This window comes from Panthera leo, chromosome D2, assembly GCF_018350215.1.
Source record: "Panthera leo isolate Ple1 chromosome D2, P.leo_Ple1_pat1.1, whole genome shotgun sequence".
NCBI classification, from domain to species: Eukaryota; Metazoa; Chordata; class Mammalia; order Carnivora; family Felidae; genus Panthera; species Panthera leo.
The window spans coordinates 24,289,327-24,310,773 of NC_056689.1; the positions used below are offsets into that span (position 1 = coordinate 24,289,327).

At 40.0% G+C, this 21,447-nt stretch overlaps 1 protein-coding gene and 1 long non-coding RNA gene across 4 annotated transcripts in view; one reads left to right on the forward strand and one right to left on the reverse strand.

Moving 5' to 3' along the window:
* The window catches only part of NRBF2 (nuclear receptor binding factor 2), a 35,346-nt gene extending 17,658 nt beyond the window's left edge, over positions 1-17,688 (forward strand). Inside the window, exons 1-4 of one of the 3 annotated variants that reach the window (XM_042907826.1) lie at positions 793-868; positions 5,303-5,363; positions 5,834-5,874; positions 16,162-17,688. In XM_042907826.1, coding sequence (XP_042763760.1) covers positions 5,851-5,874; positions 16,162-16,872 — 735 coding nt within the window. In that variant the 5' untranslated portion in view covers positions 793-868; positions 5,303-5,363; positions 5,834-5,850 and the 3' untranslated portion in view covers positions 16,873-17,688. Of the gene's footprint in view, positions 1-783; positions 869-5,302; positions 5,364-5,833; positions 5,875-16,161 lie in introns of those variants that run through there. The other 2 variants (XM_042907825.1, XM_042907827.1) reach the window with 2 other exon arrangements.
* LOC122201869 lies at positions 192-20,076 on the reverse strand. Its single transcript, XR_006194355.1, has 2 exons — positions 19,994-20,076; positions 192-277 (listed from the first exon to the last, which is right to left on the reverse strand). It is a non-coding gene; the product is annotated as an uncharacterized LOC122201869 (long non-coding RNA).
* Between the last annotated feature and the right edge of the window lie 1,371 nt (positions 20,077-21,447).

Here is a 21,447-nt window from a genome sequence, read left to right on the forward strand (position 1 = left end):
GAGAGAGAGACATAGAATCCAAAGCAGGCTGCAGGCTCTGAGCTGTAAGCACAGAGCCTGGTGCGGACTCGAACTCATGAACCATGAGATCATGCCCTGAGCCGAAGTTGGATACTTAACCGACTGGCCACCAGGTGTCCCATGTTGTAGTAATTCTTAAAGTGTAGCACACATGTAAAGAGGCCAGTGACTACTTATTAATCCATTTACCTTTACATTTGGGGGCACTTGAACCATTTGCTTTCACATCTGAGTTTGTTGTTTTGGTCAGTGTTACCTGAAAAAAAAATCACTGTAATATTAAATATTGGTATAATTCTTTAGCTGTACAGTATACAGATTTTTATCTTAAATAGTAACTTTAATGTTGAAAGGAAAGAATGAGTTAATAGCTTGAATTTTACTATTTTATAATTTCCTTATTGTAGTTTATAAACTATACAAACTAGTGAAAGGATCTACAAGATAGCTTTTGTTTTGAAAGGAGGTTGTTAAAAGTCAAGTAAATAAATATACAATCTGTGATTGTAACTCTTGGTTAATCTCTGAAGAATGGAAGAATGTGACTCATTGAAGGAGCTCAGCGCTGGTGTTAAACTTGATAGTTTATTGGTAGAGTTGAGAAAAGATGCCAGTCCTCAGATGCTACCTGTTAGATTTCTCATAGATACATCTGTAATGGTTTGCTGGGTGGCAAAAAAAGGCATTATTTATCTTGTCAAAAAATTTTAAGTCGTGTCTTTTTATATAATTTGGAGGAACTTAGGAATGTTTGTCTTCTAGGCTCATCAACAGAGCAGACGAGCAGATCGTTTATTAGCTGCAGGAAAATACGAAGAGGCTATTTCTTGTCACAAAAAGGCTTCAGGTGAGTATTCTTTTAAAGAAATACCAAGTCTAAACTGGAGGGCAGTTTCTTTTCTCTAGTATCTCTCAACAGTTTATTCAGAATGAAAGTCACAATAGTAATGATGTGCTGTTGGCCTGCATATACAAGGTTGACAGTATTGACCTACCAGAATGTCAGTTTGGACTATTTTTCAAGTGAGTATCTTGGATTTCCCAGTTCTTCCTAACCTTGTCTTTCTAAACCATGAAGGTTGTATATGCAATACTGGTTGTATATGCAAAATGACTCCTGGACACAGCTTTCTGAACCTGGAGAACCCTAAAGATAGAAGTGATTGCAAGATATCTGTCAATATACATCTTAGTTACTATGGAAAATGGATTTCAGTTAGTTAGCCATTTTGGGTTATGAAAGTAATAACCAACTTAATTCTAACCATTTAATTTTCACTGGATTTCTAAGATGCTGATAATACTCTTCTGTGGTCTTCCTTAGTTTCCTTCTGAATATTTCATCTGTACATTCATGCCTATGGTGTCATGCTGATGATAGCTTGCTTTTAGGTATGAAATTTAGAATTAATGACTTATCAAACACCTAATTTTATCCCAATCAGTCCCACAGTCTAGCATATGCTGAACTCAAATAGATTTTTGGGGTCTGTTTTGTACAGACTGGTTTCAGTTGGCTAATTAACCTAAAAGCTTTGAGGAGGGAGTGTTTTACTTATGCTGCATTAAAAATAGGCCACCTTTCTTAGAACAAATCTTATAGTCTTTCTGTTAGAGGAAAACACTTTCTTTTTCTTCTAGGCCACTGCAGTGATTAAAGCCATGTTCTTTCTTGGCAGAATATACCCCTCCAGTGTTGCCTTACTGCTGAAATACCACACAGTGGGCCCTGGTATGAATAAGTCCTTTTATGTTAGTGATTTTTGCCTACATGTCCATGATTTTTAGAAAAAAATTCGAGTCTTATTTAAAAAAATTTTTTTAATGTTTATTTTTGAGACAAAGCACAAGCGAGGAGGGGGAGGGGCAGAGAGAGAGGGGGAGACACAGAACAGAGCCTCACACAGGGCTCGAACCCATGAACTGCGAGATCATGACCTGAGCCAAAGTCAGACGTTTAACTGACTAAGCCACCCATGCACCCCTCAAGTCTTATTTTTAAAGAATGAGTTTTGCCACTGAAGTGTACTCCTTCAGCTGTAGGGCTGAGTGCATACCCCATAAGTCTTTGTGAATTTTTATAGGGAGTTTTATGGGGAGCTTTATGCAACATTAAACTTGGCAGCTAGTACTCTTTAAATCTTTCATAAACCATATTTTGTTATGAATGAAATTGTTATAGTCACTATACAGAAAAGTCAGTGTACTGGGTTGCCTGAGTGGCTCAGTCAGTTAAGTGGCACTTGATTTCTGTTCAGGTCATGATCTCATAGTTCATAAGTTCAAGCCACACATCAGGCTCTGTGCTGTGGAGCCTGCTTGGGATTCTCTCACTCTCTCTCTTTCTCTGCCCCTCCTCTGCTCACGTGTTGTCTCTCTCAAAATAAATAAACAAGCTTAAAAAAAAAAAAAAAAGAAAATATATTACACTATTTAAAAAACAACAACAATAGTGTTGTGGGTGAATGCCCCAGTGAAGTAATACCTCTGGTTAAATAACCCAGAGTCTTTGTGGTTACGTGTATATAAAACATATCACAATGGAATGATCAGTATATGTTGTGCATTGAGCGTTAGGAGGTTCTGAATATATAAAAGGGAGAAACGTTTCTTTCATTCCTAATCTGCGTCCCTGTCTTTGAGGAATTAAAACCAATATTGGGCTTTACACGCCTTTCCCCACTTTCTCAGTATCTACAATCTGTGACATTCTCAGGGGTAGAAAAGATAAAGGCAGCCTTTTGGATCCCATTAGTTTTAATTAGGGAGATAGAACTCAAGTGTGATCAGTTAATCCCACTGAGCTGATTTGATTTGGAGTTTAGACTGGGTTAAAAATAGCCTTGTGTTTTTTAGAGTGGAGTTGTGAATGTAATGCTAATTTGAAAATTGACGTGGTTGGAATAAGCTTAGTATTTTCTAAATTGACTTATATCTGGGGCTTATAGCAGAGATGCTTTGGGAGGTATGGGTGTAAATATATTCTGAAGGGATTTATTTTAGAAATATGATAGGGAAGGGCGCCTGGGTGGCTAAGTTGGTTAAGTGTCCAACTTCAGCTCAGGTCATGATCTCACGGTTTGTGGGTTCAAGCCCATGTTGGGCTCTGTTCTGACACCTGGGAGCCTGGAGCCTGCTTCCAATTCTGTGTCTCCTTCCCTCTTTGCCCCTCCCCTGTTTGCTTGCTCTCTCGAAAAGAAATAAACATTAAAAAAAATATGATAGGGAAGGTCATCATCTGAGAATGACTGATGAAAAGGAAAGCCTGAAATAGAGAACTTAAGGGCAAAGGAGGTGCCTCTTATCAAACTATGAAAGATCAGAGGAGATTCTGGGACATAAACATTTACCCTGAGATTACATAGCTAAACTCATAGCCTCTATACTTTGTGATCTTCTGATGGGTTTTTTTTTTTTTTTAAGTAAGCTCTACACCTGACATGGCTTGACTCCAGGATTGTCAGAAAAATCTGTTGCTCAGAAACCTTGATTAGCAGCTATAGCTGGATAGAATTCCTGCTCATAGTCTTACACAGTCCACTTGCCTAAGTGGGTTTCTTTTCTTTGACAAACAGCAAAAAGAGCAAAAGCTTAAATGTGAAGTTGATAATAGCCATTTATAGTGCTTAGAACTCCAGCAGTTTAGAAGATGAGCAGACCTCAGAGTTCACAGTGTCTACATATACTTGGTTGAAACCTATCTTGACCCGGACCTTCCTATGAAGCTATGGCAGCATGAAAATGATTCTGAGCAGATCAGTCTTTGTCATTCAGAGGCAATATTTTGCTGTGTGTGTGAGATATTCGGTTGTGACTCTGGAACAAATTCATGACTATGTAATCAGATGAAATTTTTTTCTTTTATTAAGACCCAAATATTATTTATTTATTTTTACTTTTTTTTTTTTTTTTTTTAAAGTAATCTCTATACCCAGTGTGAGGCTTGAACTCACAACCCCAAGATCAAAAGTCACACACTCTACCAAGTGAACCAGCTAGATGCCCCCTTAAGACCCAAATTGTAAATTAAAACATGGGAAATACCTTAAGTGGCAGTGTGACTCTTGATTTTTTTTTGGCTTTGGAAACTCATGTCCTTGGGTATTCTCTACTGTCATGTTATAGTTGCAAGGTTCTACAAAGGCTGTCCAGTTGGTTTAAGCCTGGTTTTATGAAACTGTTCCCTTTGTTTAAAAAGTGAATTTACAGCAAACTGTAGTTCAGATGGGGAGACGATGGTATGTGGAAATAATAGGGAAGTTCATCCACACTGTATTGCTGCAATAGATAAGAGTGTCTCAGCAGCCTTAAACATGAAGAAAAAGACAAAGAAATAGTCTGTATGCAGTTATATAGACTTACTATAGGAATAAAAGACACAAAAGTTGAGGAAAAAATTTAAGTATGGCCAGAGCAAAGGCTATATAGCCAACTCTGTTTTACTGTTGGGGAAGGACCATCCAGTTAATCCGTATCTTAAAGATTATGGTATAACCTAGCAGGCAACAGTTCTAAGTCATGAACTCAAAATCATTAAAATATTTGGCTTTAAGATGACAGAAACATTGCCCTGTAAGATCTGCAAAAAGGCAAAAAGAACTTAATGTAGGGATGAGAGATACTGAGACGTTGATAATAAGAAATAAGAAATAGAGATTGTGTATGATCTATTATGATACTTGTTTATACTCTCTTTTGTTCCAGGCAGTATATAAAAGGTCTTCCAGAGGAATACAACAAAATACAAAATGTAATTAAAAATAAGCAGATGAGGAATCCTTAGAAAGATAAAATGAGGAGTGCCTGGAAATATTGTTCACAAAGTGTACCATGAGTTCTTGCTTATTTGATAGAAGGAGAATTTGGCTTTAAGCTTTTTAGCAGAGAGGAAAAATGTATTTTTACAGTGACTGTTATTTAAATTCAAGTAAATTAAGTCACCCAGGAACTGATCCTAAGGTCAAAGAGAAGCTTAAGTTTATTATTTATTAGGACTATTTAAGGTCTTAATAAAAGACAACAACTTACAATAAATATGTCAACAAGTTCTTAATGGCTTTTAACTACCTGATTCATGCGTGGTAGGTTAGGTTGATGGGATAGCTCAGAAATAATTCAATAAAAGTAGTTTTGAAGGAGGCCAAAATGATTTAGTCCAAGTATTCATGTGGTTAAAAAGACACCTGTAATCAATCTCTTGACATTTTTGTGATCATAATAATAAGGTTTTGATAAGGTTTTTGCTTAGTTTTAATCCTCCCTAATCCTATTTTTTTATTAGGCCATCTTTACTTTCTTAATTGTGAAATCTACAAGGATTTTGAAGAGCAGACTCCTTCAAGGTGGGGTAGAGAATATCTACAGTTGATTACCACTGACTTCTTGGAGAAGTTAAGAATCCTGTCTTCTTGGGAGGCTTGGGTGGCTCAGTCAGTTAAGCATCCGACTCTTGGTTTTGGCTCAGGTTATGTTCCTGCAGCTTCGTGGGTTCAAGCCCCATGTCAGGCTCTGTGCTGGCAGTGTGGATCCTGCTTGGGATTCTCTCACTCTCCCCCTCCCTCTGCTCTTTCCGCAGTTGCACTGTCTCTGTCTCTCTCAAAATAAATAAATACAACTTAAGGGAAAAAAAAATCCTATCTTCTTAAAATCCCCACCTTGTTTGATTTTGGGAAGATAAATATGTAGCAGAATTGCTTGGAACTGCTTCTAAAACCAGTTCTTTTTTGTCATAGGAGTGTTGAAATTCTTCCTCTGACCTGTTGATTACAAAATTATGACACTCATTAATGTGCCTTTTTTTTTTTTTAACCAGCGTATCTTTCTGAAGCCATGAAGCTCACACAGTCTGAGCAGGTGAGACAATTTCTTAATATTTGCATAAGGGTTAGAAGGATTTTCTTGTGGATACTTGAATTGTGTGTAAAATAAAGTATGCCCTTCTCAAAACACTGTAGTCAAAAATACATAAAATGGAAAAGATAGGAGTACTTCAGAAATTAAAACTCAGTGAACTACTGTCGACATCCCAGAGATGGCATGCAGAAACTTCTGTTTTCTGTTAGTTACTTCTAGATCTCAGATCGAGTGTTTTCCTTAGAGACTTCTAGGGTCTTTCCTGATCATTAACTCATTTCAGTATTAGCTTAGCTCACAGAAAGTAAGCAGGCCTGGCCAAGGGTCGACCAATTGGACTTCCCTTTGCTTGCCAAAAATAATTTAAATCTGAATTTGTCTTTTCCTGAATTCCTAAACAGTTCTGGTACCTTTATATTTGTTTCACCAATGGCTTTAAATGTTTTCCGTGTTAGGGGAGGGTGTACCTAGGTTTTGAAAATGCCTTCATCCAAAGATGATTTTCTGATTATGCAAGTGGCAGGGTACTTAGGAGATACTCAGTAAATGTTTGTCTAGTTGAATTAAGGAGATCTTTTCTGTGAGGGGATGTCAGTGGCAGGGAGAAAATGCCACTTCCTCAAACTGAACCAAGAAAATCTGAAAGTTGTGTTTTATTTCCTGCACTTCCTTTTGACAGTGTAGAACTGCTCATGTTGGCCACATAATACATACATGCACTGAGCCTTCTGAGCCCCTTAATAAAAAGGGATTTTAGCTAGTTGTAGTATACATCCCTAAAGCAGAAAGTTTTCTAATTTCAAGCTGAATACAGATGGCATTTAAGTTTTTAAAAATCGTATCAGATAGAATTCTATTAAATTGCATTGTCGTCTTTTTTTAGGCCAGTGTTTTTCTCATTTAGAAAATTTTTAAAGTACCCAGTGTGGGGGTGCCTGGGTGGCTTAGTCGGTTAAGCGTCTGACTTTGGCTCAATTCATGATCTTGCAGTTCTGTGAGTTCGAGCCCCACATTGGGCTTTCTGCTGTTAGCATAGAGACTGCTTTGAATCCTGTCCCCTCCCCAATCCCCGGCTCCTCCTCTGCTCTATCTCTCTCTCTGTCCCTACTTTCAAAAATAAATGAAAACATTTTAAAAAATTTAAAAAGTACATAGTATGGTTCACATATTGCCAGGCAATATTTTAAACCAAATATTAAAAAGTTTGTTTCACATACTCTATCTATAGTGAATGTTACTTTTACAAGTAGAAAATTGTTAACAGAAAGTTTCCACAAATACTCACTGACAAAAAACACATTCAGCTTAGAAAATGTTGAATAGTCAACTGTTGAATAACTTGGGTCTTAGGGATGCAAGCCTCCTGTACAGTTGAAAATCTGCCTGTAATTTTTATACCCCTTCTCCCAAACTTAACTACAATAGCCTACTGTTGAGCAGAAGCCTTAATGATAACATAAACAGTTGATTACATATATTTTGTATGTTAGGTGATTATATACTGTATTCTTGCATGAATGTAAGCTAGAAAAAAGAAAATACTAATATAACAAGGAAAACATTTAAAGTACTATCCTGTATTTGTCGATAAAATAAGTTTATGTTGTCTGTTTATGAGATGAATTGTCTGTTACCACCTATATCAGTACTGTCTTACAGAATACAAGACTGTAGAAATTAATATGTATTACTAACACTAGACATCTAAAATGAAAGTGAAAAACTCGTTTATGTGCAGGTATAACAGTTCATGCACTGATGAAGTCGTAGCAGTGTGATTGCTTTATGGCAGCCTGGTGTAATCCATACTCTTGTTTCACAGTAGCCTAACCTCCACACCACTGTATGAGTCCTTATAAAGGGTTTATGGTCTACAGTATTACAGTCATCCATAATACAGTATTGGAAACATTATTAACATTTTTAAAAACTCACTTATGTGTGATGATAGGCCAATATGCAGTTTCTCCCAATTATGAGAGAGAGGCATACCTTATGGTAGTGTAATTCTTTGAAAGCAAACTTGTAAAATGGTAAGAAAACTTAATCACGACGCCCATGTGAAGGTAGACTGTTCTTTGCACACAAGCCTTGCACACGACATCCTACACGGTGTGAGTACTTAGACGGTGATGGTGGTGGCCCAAAAACATCTCCCACGTTCTTGCAGCACAGTTACTATTCCACACGCATACATAGATAAGTTTCCTAGCTGTATGGCATGATGATGGTTGACTGATCATTAAGTGGAAGGAGATCACCAAGGTTGTCACGTTATAATAAAGTCTTTTTTTTTTTTTTTGCTCACAAATCAGGTTGATGGGGCTCAGGCTCAGCTGGGCAGTTCTCAGGGGTCGAGGGCTGTCATGCGGTCAATGGTGGTAGCTGGTGGTGTCATCTCAGAGGTGTCTTCTCTGTCTGGTGCTGGGCTGGGAGGGCTCTGATGCTGGGTCTGAAACTGCTAGGGCTCCTCAGGCAGCGAGGCATCTCTCCTCATCCTCATCCTCTCTCGTCTCTCTCTAATCTGCCCACATGGTGGTTGAGGAGAAGCCAACAGATAGTGGAAGTTCCACAGCATTGTCCCTCCATCTGCCTTGTTCCTTGAATTGACCACAGAGGCCCGCCCAGTTCGAGGGGAGGGGAATTAGACTCCATCTCTTGATAGGACTGTTCAAAAAGTTACAGACATGTTTTATTTTTTTATTTTTTATTTTATTTTATTTTATTTTTTTCAGACGTGTTTTAAAACCACCTCACTGGGGCTGGACTGCCCTGGTTGGTCCACACCTCTGCTTTGCCTTTTTGGCTGTGTGACCTTGGGCAAGTTCCTGAGCCTCTCTGTTCCTCAACTGCCATTCATTCTGTCATTTTTAAGTTCAGTTGATAATACAATGTTACATTAATTTCAGGTGCACAACATTGTGATTTGACGATTCTGTACATTATGCAGTGCTGACCATAAGAATAGTTCCAATCTCTCACCATACAGTGTTCTTACAATATTATTAGCCATATTCCTTCTACTGTCCTTTTCATCTCCATGGCTTACTTGTTTTATACCTGGACACTTGTACCTCTTAATCCCTTTCACCTGTTTCATCCATCAATCCACACCCCTCCCCCCACTCCCGTGGCAGCCACCAATTCTCAGTATTTATGAGTCTGTTTTTGTTCATTTGTTTTTTAGATTTCACATACAAGTAAAATCATAAGATATTTGTCTTTCTCTGACTTATTTTACTTAGTGTAAGATCCTCTAGGTCCATCCATGTTGTCACAGGTGGTAAGGTCTCATTCTTATGCCTGGATAATACGCTACTATTTATATATACTTCATCTTTTTTTTTTTTTTTTTTTTAATGTTTATTTTTGAGAGAGAGAGACAGAGGCAGCGTGAGTGGTGGGGGAGGCTCAGAGAGAGAGGGAGACACAGAATCCGAAGTAGGTTCTGAACTGTCAGCATAGAGCCTGACGTCAGGGCTCAAAGCCAAGAACTTTGAGATCATGACCTGATGCTGAACCTACTGACCCACCCAGGCGCCCCTTGTACCACATCTTTTTTAATCCATTCGTCTACCCACAGATACAGATTGTTTCTGTATCTTGGCTATTGTAAATAATGTTGCAGTGAACACAGAGGTGTGGATATCTTTTCGAATTAGTGTATTTAGTTTCTTTGGGTAAATACCTAGTAGTGGAATAACTGGATTGTAGGGTTGTTATATTTTTAAATTTTTGAGAACCCACCATACTGGCTTCCGTAGTGGCAACGCCAACTTAACATTCCCACCAACGGTGCGTAAGGGTTCCTTTTTCACCACGTCCTGCGAGTATTTGTTATTTCTTGACTTTTCATAGCAGCCATTCTGACAGGTGTGAGATAATATTTCATTGTGTTTTTTTATTTGCATTTCTCTAATGGTTAGTGATGTTGAACATCTTCTCATGTATCTGTTGGCCATCTGTATGTGTTTGGAAAAATGTGTACTCAGATCCTGTGCCCATTTTTAAAAACCGATTGTTTTTCTCATAATGACTTTTATGAGTGCTTTATATAATTTGGATGATAACCCCTTAGTGGATACTTCATTTGTGAATACATTGTCCCTTATGAAAAGTAGGTTCCCTTTTCATTTCGTTGATGGTTTCCTTCACTGCAAAAGCTTTATATTTTGATACAGTCCCATTTATTTTTACTTTTGTTCTTGAAGAGACAGATAAAAAAAAATCACTAAGACCAGTGTGAAAGAGCTTACTGCTTATGTTTTCTTCCAGGAGTTTTATAGTTTCAGGTCTCACAGTTAGGTCTTCAATTCATTGAGTTTATTTTTGTATATGATGTAAGAAAGTGGTCCAATTTAATTCTTTTGCATGTAGTGCAAACACCAGTTTTACCAACACCATTTATTGAAGAGACTGTCTTTCCCCATTGTATATTCTTCTCTCCTTTGTCATGGATTGACTCTATGTGCATTTATTTTTGTGACTTCTACTCTTTTCCATTGATGTAGATGTCTGTTTTTGTGCCATGCCATACTGTTTTGATTACATAGCTTTTGTAATATACTTGTGTGTGTGTGTGTGTGTGTGTGTGTGTGTGTGTGTGTGTGTGTATACACACATACATACATACTTAATATACTTTTATTTTGCAATAAAATCTGGGAGCATAGTACCTCCAGGTTTGTTCTTTCTCAAGATTGCTTTGGTTATTTGGGACTTTTGTGTTTCCATATACATTTTGGGATTATTTGTTCTAGTTCAGTGGAAAGTGTCATTGGTATTTTAGTAGGGATTGCACTGAATCTGTAGATTGCTTTGGGTGACATGGACATTTCAGTAGTATGTCTTTCCATTTATTTGTGTAATCTTTATTTTTTTCATCTGTGTTTTAGTTTTCAGACCAAAGGCCACTTTGGTTATAAATTTATTTTTAGGTATTTTATTCTACTTGAGGTAATTGTAGATACGATTGTTGTCTTAATTTCACTTAATGCTATTTTGATATTAGTGTATAGAAATGTGATGGATTACTGTATATTTTGTATCCTGAAACTTTACTGAAATCATTTATTCTGGTGGTTTTTTGGTGGCTTCTTATGGGTTGTCTGTATATAGTATTCTGTCATCGGCAGATAGTGAGTTTTATTTCTTCCTTAACCAATTTGAATACCTTTTCTTTTTTTTTTTAAATCTGATTATTGGGTATGACTTTGGTATTATATTGAATAAATGGCAAGAGTTGATAGTCCTTATCTTGTTCCTGATCTTAGAGGGAAAACTTTCAGCTTCTAATCATTGAGTATGATGGGTTTTAAACATTTATTTATTTTTGAGAGACAGACCGCAAGCAGGGGAGGGGCAGAGAGAGAGGGAGACACAGAATCCAAAGTGGGCTCCAGTCTCCGAGCTGTCAGCACAGAGCCCAATGCGGGGTTTGAACTCACAAAACCGCGAGATCATGACCTGAGCCTGATCATCACCTGAGTGATTTATCCTGGAGGCAGTCCTGTGTGCACTTGAGAAGAATGTGTATTCTGTATTTGGATGGATTGTTCTATATATATCTGTTAAGTCCATCTGGTCTAATGTGTCTTTTAAGGACAGTGTTTCCTTACTACTATTATGTGTGGATGATCTATCTGTTGTGTAAGTGGGCCTTAAAAGTTCCCTGTTGTTTATTATTGTCAGTTTCTTCCTTTGCATTTGTTACTATTTGCTTTATATATTCAGGTGCTCCTTTGTTGGCTGCATAAATATTTCCAAATATTTTCTTCTTATTGGAGTGATCCCTTTAACATTGTGTAGTGTCCTTCTTTGTCTCTTATTACAGCTTTTGTTTTAAAGCGTATGTTCCCTGATATAGGTGTTGCTACCCCAGCTTTTATTTTGTTCTGTTTGGATAGAATATCTTTTTCCATTACTCCACTTTTATTTATTTTTTAATTTTATTTTTTATTTTTTAAAATTTACATCCAAATTAGCATACAGTGCAACAGTGATTTCAGGAGGAGATTCCTTAGTGCCCCTTACCCATTTAGCCCATCCCCCCTCCCACAACCCCTCCAGTAAACCCTCAGTTTGTTCTCCATATTTATGAGTCTCTTCTGTTTTATCCCCCTCCCTGTGTTTATATTATTTTTGTTTCCCTTCCCTTATGTTCATCTGTTTTGTCTCTTAAAAGTCCTCATATGAGTGAAGTCATATGATTTTTGTCTTTCTCTGACTAATTTCACTTAGCATAACACCCTCCAGTTCCATCCACGTAGTTGCAAATGGCAAGATTTCATTCTTTTTGATTGCCGAATAATACTCCATTGTACATATATACACCACATCATCTTTATCCATTCATCCGTCAATGGACATTTGGGCTCTTTCCATACTTTGGCTATTGTTGATAGTGCTGCTATAAACATGGGGGTGCATGTGTCCCTTCGAACCAGCACACCTGTATCCCATGGATAAATGCCTAGTAGTGCAATTGCTGGGTCCTAGGGTAGTTCTATTTTTAGTTTTTTGAGGAACCTCCATACTGTTTTCCAGAGTGGCTGCACCAGCTTGCATTCCCAACCATTACTCCACTTTTAGTCTGTATGTGTCTTTAGATTGGAAGTGAGTCTCTTGTAGGGAATATTTACATAGGCCTTTTTTTTTTTTTAATCTATTCAGCCACCCTACCTGTTTTGATTGGAGCATTTTGATTGGAGTCTTTACATTTAAAGTAATTATCGATAGGTATGTATTTATTGCCATTTTAAAAATTGTTTTCTTGTCTTTGTAGTTCCTGTTCCTTTTTTTTCTATTACTCTCTTCCCTTGTATTTGATTATTTTCTTTAGTGTTATGTTTGGGCTCCTACGTGTGTGGTAAGGGTTTGGTTTGTGGTCGCCATGAGATTTATATATAATAACATGCATATATTGCAGTCTGTTTTAAGTTGGTCATTTAAGTAGGCATGCATTCTACAGGCACTACATCTTTAGTCACCTTATCACCTTCGTGTGCGCACACCCACACGTTTTATGTTTTTGACATCTGTTTTATGCCTTTTTATTTAATGAGACCCTTAACTAATTATTGGAGATTTTGTTGATTTTAGTACTTATGTCTTTTGACCCTCATACCAGCTTTGTCCTGGTCGATCTACTTCCTTTTCTGTATGTTTTGCTTTACTAATGAGAGATTTTTCTTTCAGGTATTTTCTTGTTTCTACTTTTGGCCTTTTATTTTCTGCTTAAAGAATTCCCTTTAATGCTTCTTGTAGAGCTGGTTTAGCGGTGATGAACTCCTTTAGCTTTAGTTTGTCTGGGAAACTCTTTGATCTCTCCTTCAATTCTGAGTGGTAAGCTTGCTAGGTATGTTTGGTTGTAAGTTTTTTCCTTTCAGCACTTTGAATATTTTGTGCCATTCTTGGCCTACAGACTTTTTGCTTAGAAACCAGCCAATAGTTGGCAGAGGATTCACCTCCTGTAACACTATCACCAGAGGCCTAGCCTTCCCCCCTTCTGTAACTGGCATCTTTCTGTGATGTAGCTGGAATTGCATTAAGCCTGTGTATCGATTTGGGGAGAGTTGGCATCTTTAGTATCCTGGGTCTTCTAATCAAGGAATGCAGTGGACTGCGTGTGCCCCCAGCACTGGTGCCTGGTCACAGCTGCACAGGGGTCGCAGGCATCCTGCTCAGGCGCCGCAGTTCCTACCCTGCTTGCTGTGGGAGGGTTGGGAGAGAGCCACCCCTTTCCCTCTTCTCCCTGCCAGGAGCTCCTACCGCTGGCGCTGGGTCACCAGGAGCCCTGAATCCAGGAGCTTGGAGGCTTGCTTCACACAGACACAGGCACCAGCCAGAAGCATTAATCTTAAAAGGCCAGAGCCCTTCACGCTTTTAAGAAAGACAGTGTCAGTGACCGGGGGCTTTAATTGGTCTGAAACAGAGCACCTGAAAAATAGAACACGTTCTCCATTTCCTTCCAAATTCTGTAATTGGCATAGTTGGTATTTGTTACGACTCTGGTATTGTTTAGTGTGCAGCACGGTCATGATGTTAGAAGACCTAAGACCTTCGGAAAAAATGAATCATTCCACGTTTGTGATATCTTCATTGTGGTGGTCAGAAACACACAGTTTTATACAGGATTCTTGCAGTTCCCTAAAGTGTGTACCATGTGATTTGTGGTCAACTCCTGCAGTGTTTTTCTGTCTCCGTCTTCAGTGACACTTCTCCAGGCTGTGCTGCTGCTCAGGAAAGTGGAGAATTAAATGTGAGATTGTGAAAACCTGTCAGTGATTGCTTCCTTCTAGCCGTTGCACTTGGCTTAGTTGCCAAAGAACAGCAGATATGTTCAGTTCTTTACCAGTGTGTGGTACTTGTTGTATTTTTTCTTGCTTTTCTTCCTCCCTCCCTCCCTCCCTCCCTCCCTTCCTTCCTTTCTCTTTCCCTCCCTTCCCTTTCTCTTTTTTCTTTTTCTTCTTCTTCTTCTTCTTCTTCTTCTTCTTCTTCTTCTTCTTCTTCTTTCGAGACAGAGTGCGAGCAGGGGGAGGGGCAGAGAGAGAGGGAATCTCACAGAATCTGAGCTGTCAGCACAGAGCCCGATGCAGGGCTTGAACTTGGGAAAGGTGAGATCATGACCTGAGCCGAAGTCGGACACTTAACCGACTGAACCACACAGGCTCTCCACTTGTTACATTTTCTTCTACCATTTGTACACTTTACAGAGGCCTTTTTTTGGAACGTGTGTATGTTGGAAAGTGTTTTTGTTTCTGAAATTGCTGTTTCCCATGTTGTACTTTTCCCTTGCCACCCAGTTCGTATGGGGGCTTCATGTTTTTGTTGGCCAGACAGATAGCATATTTTATACTGCTGTTGACAGAACATGATCCTTTTGATGGTGAAAATAAAATTACTGATTTATATAATTAATAACAAAACCCAATATGTTATTTTATACTTGAGGTTATATAAGTTTCGTCGAAACTGGAGTGCACAGATCTCTACAGAAATGACATTCATGGGGTGCCTGGGTGACCCTGTCTGTTAAACATCCAACTCTGGATTTCGACTCAGGTCATGATCTCGTGTGTGAGTTCTAGCCCCACAATGGACTTTGCACTGACAATGTGGGGCCTGCTTGGGACTCTCTCCCTCCCTGTCTCTTCTGCCCCTCCCCCACTTGCAATCTCTCTTTCAGAATAAATTTAGAATGAAAGAAATGATATCCAGAGAACAGCCCTAAAAATTAGATGTTGTTACAAAGATGAGGAAGGAGAATACCAAAAATTCATTTTCCCAGAATAGAATCTTGCTGTTTCCAAATATATATATAAACATATATATATATATAAACATATATATATATAAACAGCTGTTAATCTTTTGGGGATCCCCGTATACATAACTAGTTGTTTTTCTCTTGCTGCTTTTAAGATTGTCTTTAATTTTTGACAATTATAATGTGTCTTGGTATGGATCTCTTTGGGTTAATTTTGTTTGGGGCTCTATTTGATTCCTGGACCTGATGTGTGTTTTCTTCCCCATGTTAGGGAAGTTTTCAGCTGTTATTTCTTCATGTGAATTTTCTTAGTCTTGATATTTTCCTTAAATAACTATCCTCATCCCCCAATTTTTTTCTTTTGGTGTTTACTTTGGGTGATTTCTGCTACCCTGTCCTGAAGATTGCTGATCTGTTCTTCTGTATCATCTACTCTGTTCTGTATAATGTATTTGTCATTTCTTTTATTGTATTCTTCTGTTCTGGTTGATAATTTCTTATATTATGGAGATATTTTTTGTCTCTCTGTTGAAGTTTTATGTTGATTCTTCTCCCAAGTTTGGTGAGCATCTTTATTTACTTTGAACTGTTTATGGGGTAGATTGCTTATCTTTGTTTCATTGAGTTGTTTTTCTAAGGATTTGTCTTTTGTTCTTTCATTTAGAATGTGTGCCTCGGTCTTCTTATTTTGGCTGATTCTCTTTATGTATTAGGGAGTTCAGCTACATCTTGGTCTTGGAGGAGTGGCCTCACATGGGAGATGTCGGGCTCAGAAGCGCAGACCTCCCTAGTCGCCTGTGTGGCCCGCACGCACCCTCTTTTTGTGGTGGGGCCATGACTGTTGTCTTTAAAGACCCAGTTGTCTTTAAAAAAATCAGGGGTTCTACTGAATTGCAAACATAGTATGTAAATTTTAAGTGTTATAAAGTTATTTAGAAAGGAGGATCTTGGGATTATATTCATTGGAGATTACTAAAGAGACTTAAATGTTAAATGACACCTTTCCTTCTGTGTGATAGGCTCATCTGTCACTGGAATTGCAAAGGGACAGCCACATGAAACAGCTCCTCCTCATCCAGGAGAGGTGGAAAAGGGCCAAGCGGGAAGAGAGACTGAAAGCCCAACAGAGCACAGACAAGGATGCGGCCGCCCAGCTCCAGGCCCCGCACAAACCCCCTTCTGAGGATGCAGAGGGCCAGAGCCCCCTTCTCTCTGAGAAATACAGCCCTTCCACGGAGAAACATCTGCCTGAAATCCAGGGGGTCTTTGACAGGGATCCAGACACACTGCTGTTTTTACTTCAGCAGAAGAGGGAGCCGGCAGAGCCGTGCATTGGAAGCAAAGCCCCCAAGGATGACAAGACAATCATAGAGGAGCAGGCTACCAAGATCGCAGATTTGGAGAGGCACGTCGAATTCCTCGTGGCTGAGAACGAAAGGTTAAGGAAAGAAAACAAACAACTAAAGGCTGAAAAGGCCAGACTTCTAAAAGGCCCAGTAGAAAAGGAGCTGGATGTGGATGCCGATTTTGTAGAAAAGTCAGAGTTGTGGAGCTTGCCACCACATTCGGAAACTGCCACAGCCTCTCCCACCTGGCAGAAGTTTTCAGCGAATACCGGCAAAGCCAAGGATATCCCCATACCCAACCTTCCTCCCTTGGATTTTCCGTCTCCAGAACTTCCCCTTATGGAGCTCTCTGAGGATATTCTGAAAGGATTTATGAATAATTAAAATGAAAGGCCATAAAGGAGCTGAGAAGAAAGGACAAAATAATAGAATAGTAGTTGATCCAGAAAAAAAAAAGGGAAAACCACACGCAAGGGTGATTCCAGAGATGCTTCGTCGTCTGGCGCACTGTGGGAAGAAGCGTCGCCGGGACTTGGGAAACAGTCACTGTGAAGTTTGTCATGTCCGATTGACTGACTCCAGCTGATTCCAGACTTGGCAGACACTAGACTCTCGGAGGTTCACTTTCTCCTGATACAAACCAAATGGCTACCTGGAATAACTTTTTCAAGCAACAGTTATTTTTCTTATCTTCAGGGTTAAAATGTATAAAAGTATGTTATGTATAATTAATCTATAATGCCATAAATGATAATGCAAAAACCTAAATAATATGGTGGCCCGAGGGGCCGCCTTGTGTTTGAAACATGCTTTCTATCATGCATTGACTGTATGCATTTTGTTATGCACATTTCGTTTGTTGAATAAGGCGTGTGAGACACACCTTTCTTGATGAAACTGTGCCACACTTTGCACTACTCACGACATAATGAGAACCTCAAGACTATCAGGAGAAATATTTAAATTTCCATTTTATGAAGAAAGGAACCAAATTGTTAGTTATGCTTTTTTAAAAAAAAAATTACCGGTTTACATAATTAATCAGGGTGCATTTTAAGTTCTAACTTTTTTGTTTATCGTTTAAATGTATCATTTGAAAATACTAAGGAAATATCCTTTACTGATGCATGAGTGGAAGTAATGGTAGTTGACAGTGTTTGATTGTAAGAGATCAATAAAGTAATTGTGTTTTATACCTTTGTTGAATGTGTTGGTAGTTTAAAATTTTTTTTTTTAATGTTTATTCATTTTCGAGAGACAGAGACAGAGCATGAGCGGGGAAGGGGCAGAGAGAGGGAGACTCGGAATCCGAAGCAGGCTCCAGGCTCTGAGCTGTCAGCACAGAGCCCAACGTGGGGCTCGAACCCACGAACTGCAAGATCATGACCTGAGCCGGAGCCAGACGCTCAACCGACTGAACCGCCCAGTCGCCCCAAATGTGTTGGTAGTTTAAAGGCACGTTTTGTATGGTTTCTCTGTTGTAAATCCTGAAGATGAATTTGAAGAGATTCAGCCAATGACAAACGACTCTGGTATGTTAAAGTTGTTCTCCGTTGTTGCAGTCTGTTTCCCCGACAACTGAGGTGAAAGAGCATAAGGAAGGTCCTGAGGTTTAAATGTGTGCCTGGCCGCCTGGACAGTGCTCAGTTGCAGGCGGCTATCCCCGGGGTCCCTGCCACCAGCCAGGGCACGGTGGTTGGGGAGCACCACGCGGGCCCGGTCCCACTGCTGCAGTAGGAGTGGGGGTGGGGTGAAAGTGAAACGTCTGGGTACAGACCATGGGGGTGTTTAAAGCATGGACTTGGCTTATTGTGTGCGATTGTGGGAGGGACAGACAGATGGACCAGCGCGCCACACTGCCTTAGAGACTGGGTCAGGGACTGCTGGGTTGAGGGTGGGATGGGGCTAACACATGGGGTGATGAAACTAGCAGAAGTAGGAGGAGTCCAGGTGACTGTGCCAAGGCCCCATTTGTTCAGGTCTCATCTTGCTGCAGATGAAACCAAAAATAAGCTAGCTTCTTACGAGTAAGACTTCTATTCTCTGTTAAAAGTTATGTCAGTTTGGGGGCGCCTGGGTGGCTGTCGCTTAGGCCTCTGACTTTGGCTCAGGTCATGATCCCATAAACCGTGGTTTTATCACCCACATCGGGTGAGCCCCACTTCTCTCTCTCTCTCCCTCTCTGTCCCTCGTCGGATTCTCTCTCCCCCCCCCCCCTCTCTGCCCTTTGCTCACTTGCGTCCTCTCTCAAAATACAATAAAATGTTATGTCAGTTTGTCCATCTCAGTGTTGGAATATCCCAGACTCTGATTTATCAAACTTCAGATTTAAAAGTTTGTGCCTCAGATAAACTTATGAGTCTTGATATTTGTCTCTGAAAAATGAGGTTGGTAGGGCACCTCTTTGGCTCAGTCAGGTAAGCGTCGGATTCTTGCTTTTGGCTCAGGTCATGATCTTGTGGCTAGTGAGTTTGAACCCCACGTTGGGCTCTGCACTGGCAATGCAGAGCCTGCTTGGGATTCTCTCTCCCTTCCCCCCCCCCCCCCCCCCCCCATCTCTCTCTGTGCCGCCCCTGCTTGTGCGCTCTCAAAATAAATAAAATGAGCCTGGTTGTATTTTGACAGGAGCCCTTTGTAAGCCCTGCTCCTTTTCCACCAGCAGTGTCTCCCTTGCTCCCTTCCCTCTTTATCCATCAGCAGTGTGGCCCATGCTTATCAGAACCCCATTCTGACCATCTCCGAAAAGTACACGCTTAATGGACTTCTTCACTTGTTCTGAAGCTCCTACACCAGTTAATTTACTCTTCAATCTGGTTAAATTTTGTGTTTGAATCTTAACATCTGTTGTCTTTTGACCAACACAACTTGGCACCTCTGGGGCATCCTAGCGGTGTCTTCCACTGACTAATTAAATAAAAACACATGGCCATCTCCTCTGGGGTTTCCAGGTGTTCTTGTGTCTTCTGTTTGGCTTAAGGCACCGCATGGGATTTAGGAATAGCCTGTTTCCACTAAATGGCAATGCATTACACTTGTACGGGAAGTTGAGTGGGCTCCTGTACTAACTTACTTAGTTGGTGGCCTCTCACTATTGAACCCAGATGGCTAGCTGGATGTTAGAAGGCCCGGAAGGTGCTCAGGTTTGGCTTTTGCAGAATGATAAACATTTCTTTCAGAAATTAAGTGGTACGTGGTAAGTCTTAGCTGTCCTGCCATGGTAACCACAGGTAACCTCTAGTTCCTGGAAACCATGCGTAAGAGAAAAGAGAACAAGAAACTATTTCCAAGATCGTTTCTTCAAAGCCATTGTTTATCCCTCATGTTTTATCAAGGTTATTGAAATGAAAATATTTTGTCTCTAAATCCATTCAAAATGTTAAGTACATTATCTGCTTTTAACCCTTTGTAGGTACTATTTCATGTATTTTGGATGTCAATTTTTAAAGCCTTTAAGACCTATTACCTCATAATGAAACAAATTGAGGTCCAGAAGGTCATGACCTACCTGCAGTTTTCTACCAGCTTGGAGACAGAGCCAAGAGTGAAGTGGTTTGACAGTCCTGGGCTGTTGTTACGGGGCCACAGGGGGATGAGTTCTCCTACTGTGGCGAGTGACCCGGACGTTCCCATTCCTCTTCAGGTACTTCCCAAGGACAAGTTGGGGACCACCTGCTGAAGGTTGTTGGTCCTTACACTCCATTGTGAAAAGCCTGTCTCCATTTCCTGTGGTGTCCCTTTTCATTCGTGCAGGGTTGTGATTAAAGTGTTGTTTTAGATGGTGAAGAATACAAGTGTGAGGCAGTTGGCCATAGGGTGTTTATAATATACGTGAAGAGTCCAGGCTTTCATGAACTGTAACAACAGTAGCTATTGTTGGATCATTCTAGACCAGTAGACTATAAATGTAAACATCAAAAGTGATCATTACTATATTTTGTCATAATCCCAGCATAGCTGAATTGGAGACCTCTGCGGGAGCAAATGGTATAGTTTGAAAAAGGAGAGCCTCTTCAAGATTCGCTTATTTTGCCACAGTTGGAATAGTGTCCTTGAAAAGTCACTGCTGAGCAAGCAGTGCCATCTAGTGGACGGTGAGGAACTTTTCTGGTTCTTGTTGGGTCAAAAGGGCAGTGTGGGCTGCAGTTAGGAACTCCTTAACTGGTCACTAGTAAATACCTCATATTTAAATACTCTTCTAATAGTAAATATTCTCTTATTCAAGTCGTTTGTAGATATGCATAGGCAAAAAGGGAAAGAAAGCCTCAATTTAAATCAGATATTTAACAAACACCCTCTTCTGCCACTAAACCTGTAAGGTAGCTGGTGCAGCCTTCATGGAAGATGGAACGTGACCAGAGGATGGGGAAATGGCTTCCTCCGTAGGGAACAGCATGAACAGTATGGAGTCCGAAATGGGAAAGAGGAACTGTAAGCTTGGTCACAGTCAAATCCTGGCAAGACACGTGAGGAAATCTGGTGGAGGCTCACACAGATTGTCCGCTCATTTCCTAATGGTGAGGGGGCTGGGATCAGGTCCTGGTCTTGAGGAGTGGAAAATATTTGGAATATGCTCCCAAGATTAGGATTGCTCAGGAGCCAAAAGGATCTCAGAGAAGCCTGGCTCAATTTTTGTGGTTCTTAGCTTGCTTCTCCGTTGTAGATGTTAAATTGGGAAAAGAGGGTTGGGTTCTTGGTGTGACAGAAGGACAAAAAGTGAAGGAATCAAGGATACAAATGAAAATACAGGTTTTTTTCCCCATTAATGTTTATTTTTGAGAGGGAGAAAGCAGGGGAGGGGCAGAGAGAGAGAGGGGGACCGAGGATCTGAAGGGGGCTCTGTGCTGACAGCAGAGAGCCCGATGCAGGGCTTCAACTCATGAACTGTGAGATCGTGACCTGAGCCAAAGTCAGATGCTTAACCAACAGCCACTCAGGTGCCCCCAAGTGAGAATGTCTTTA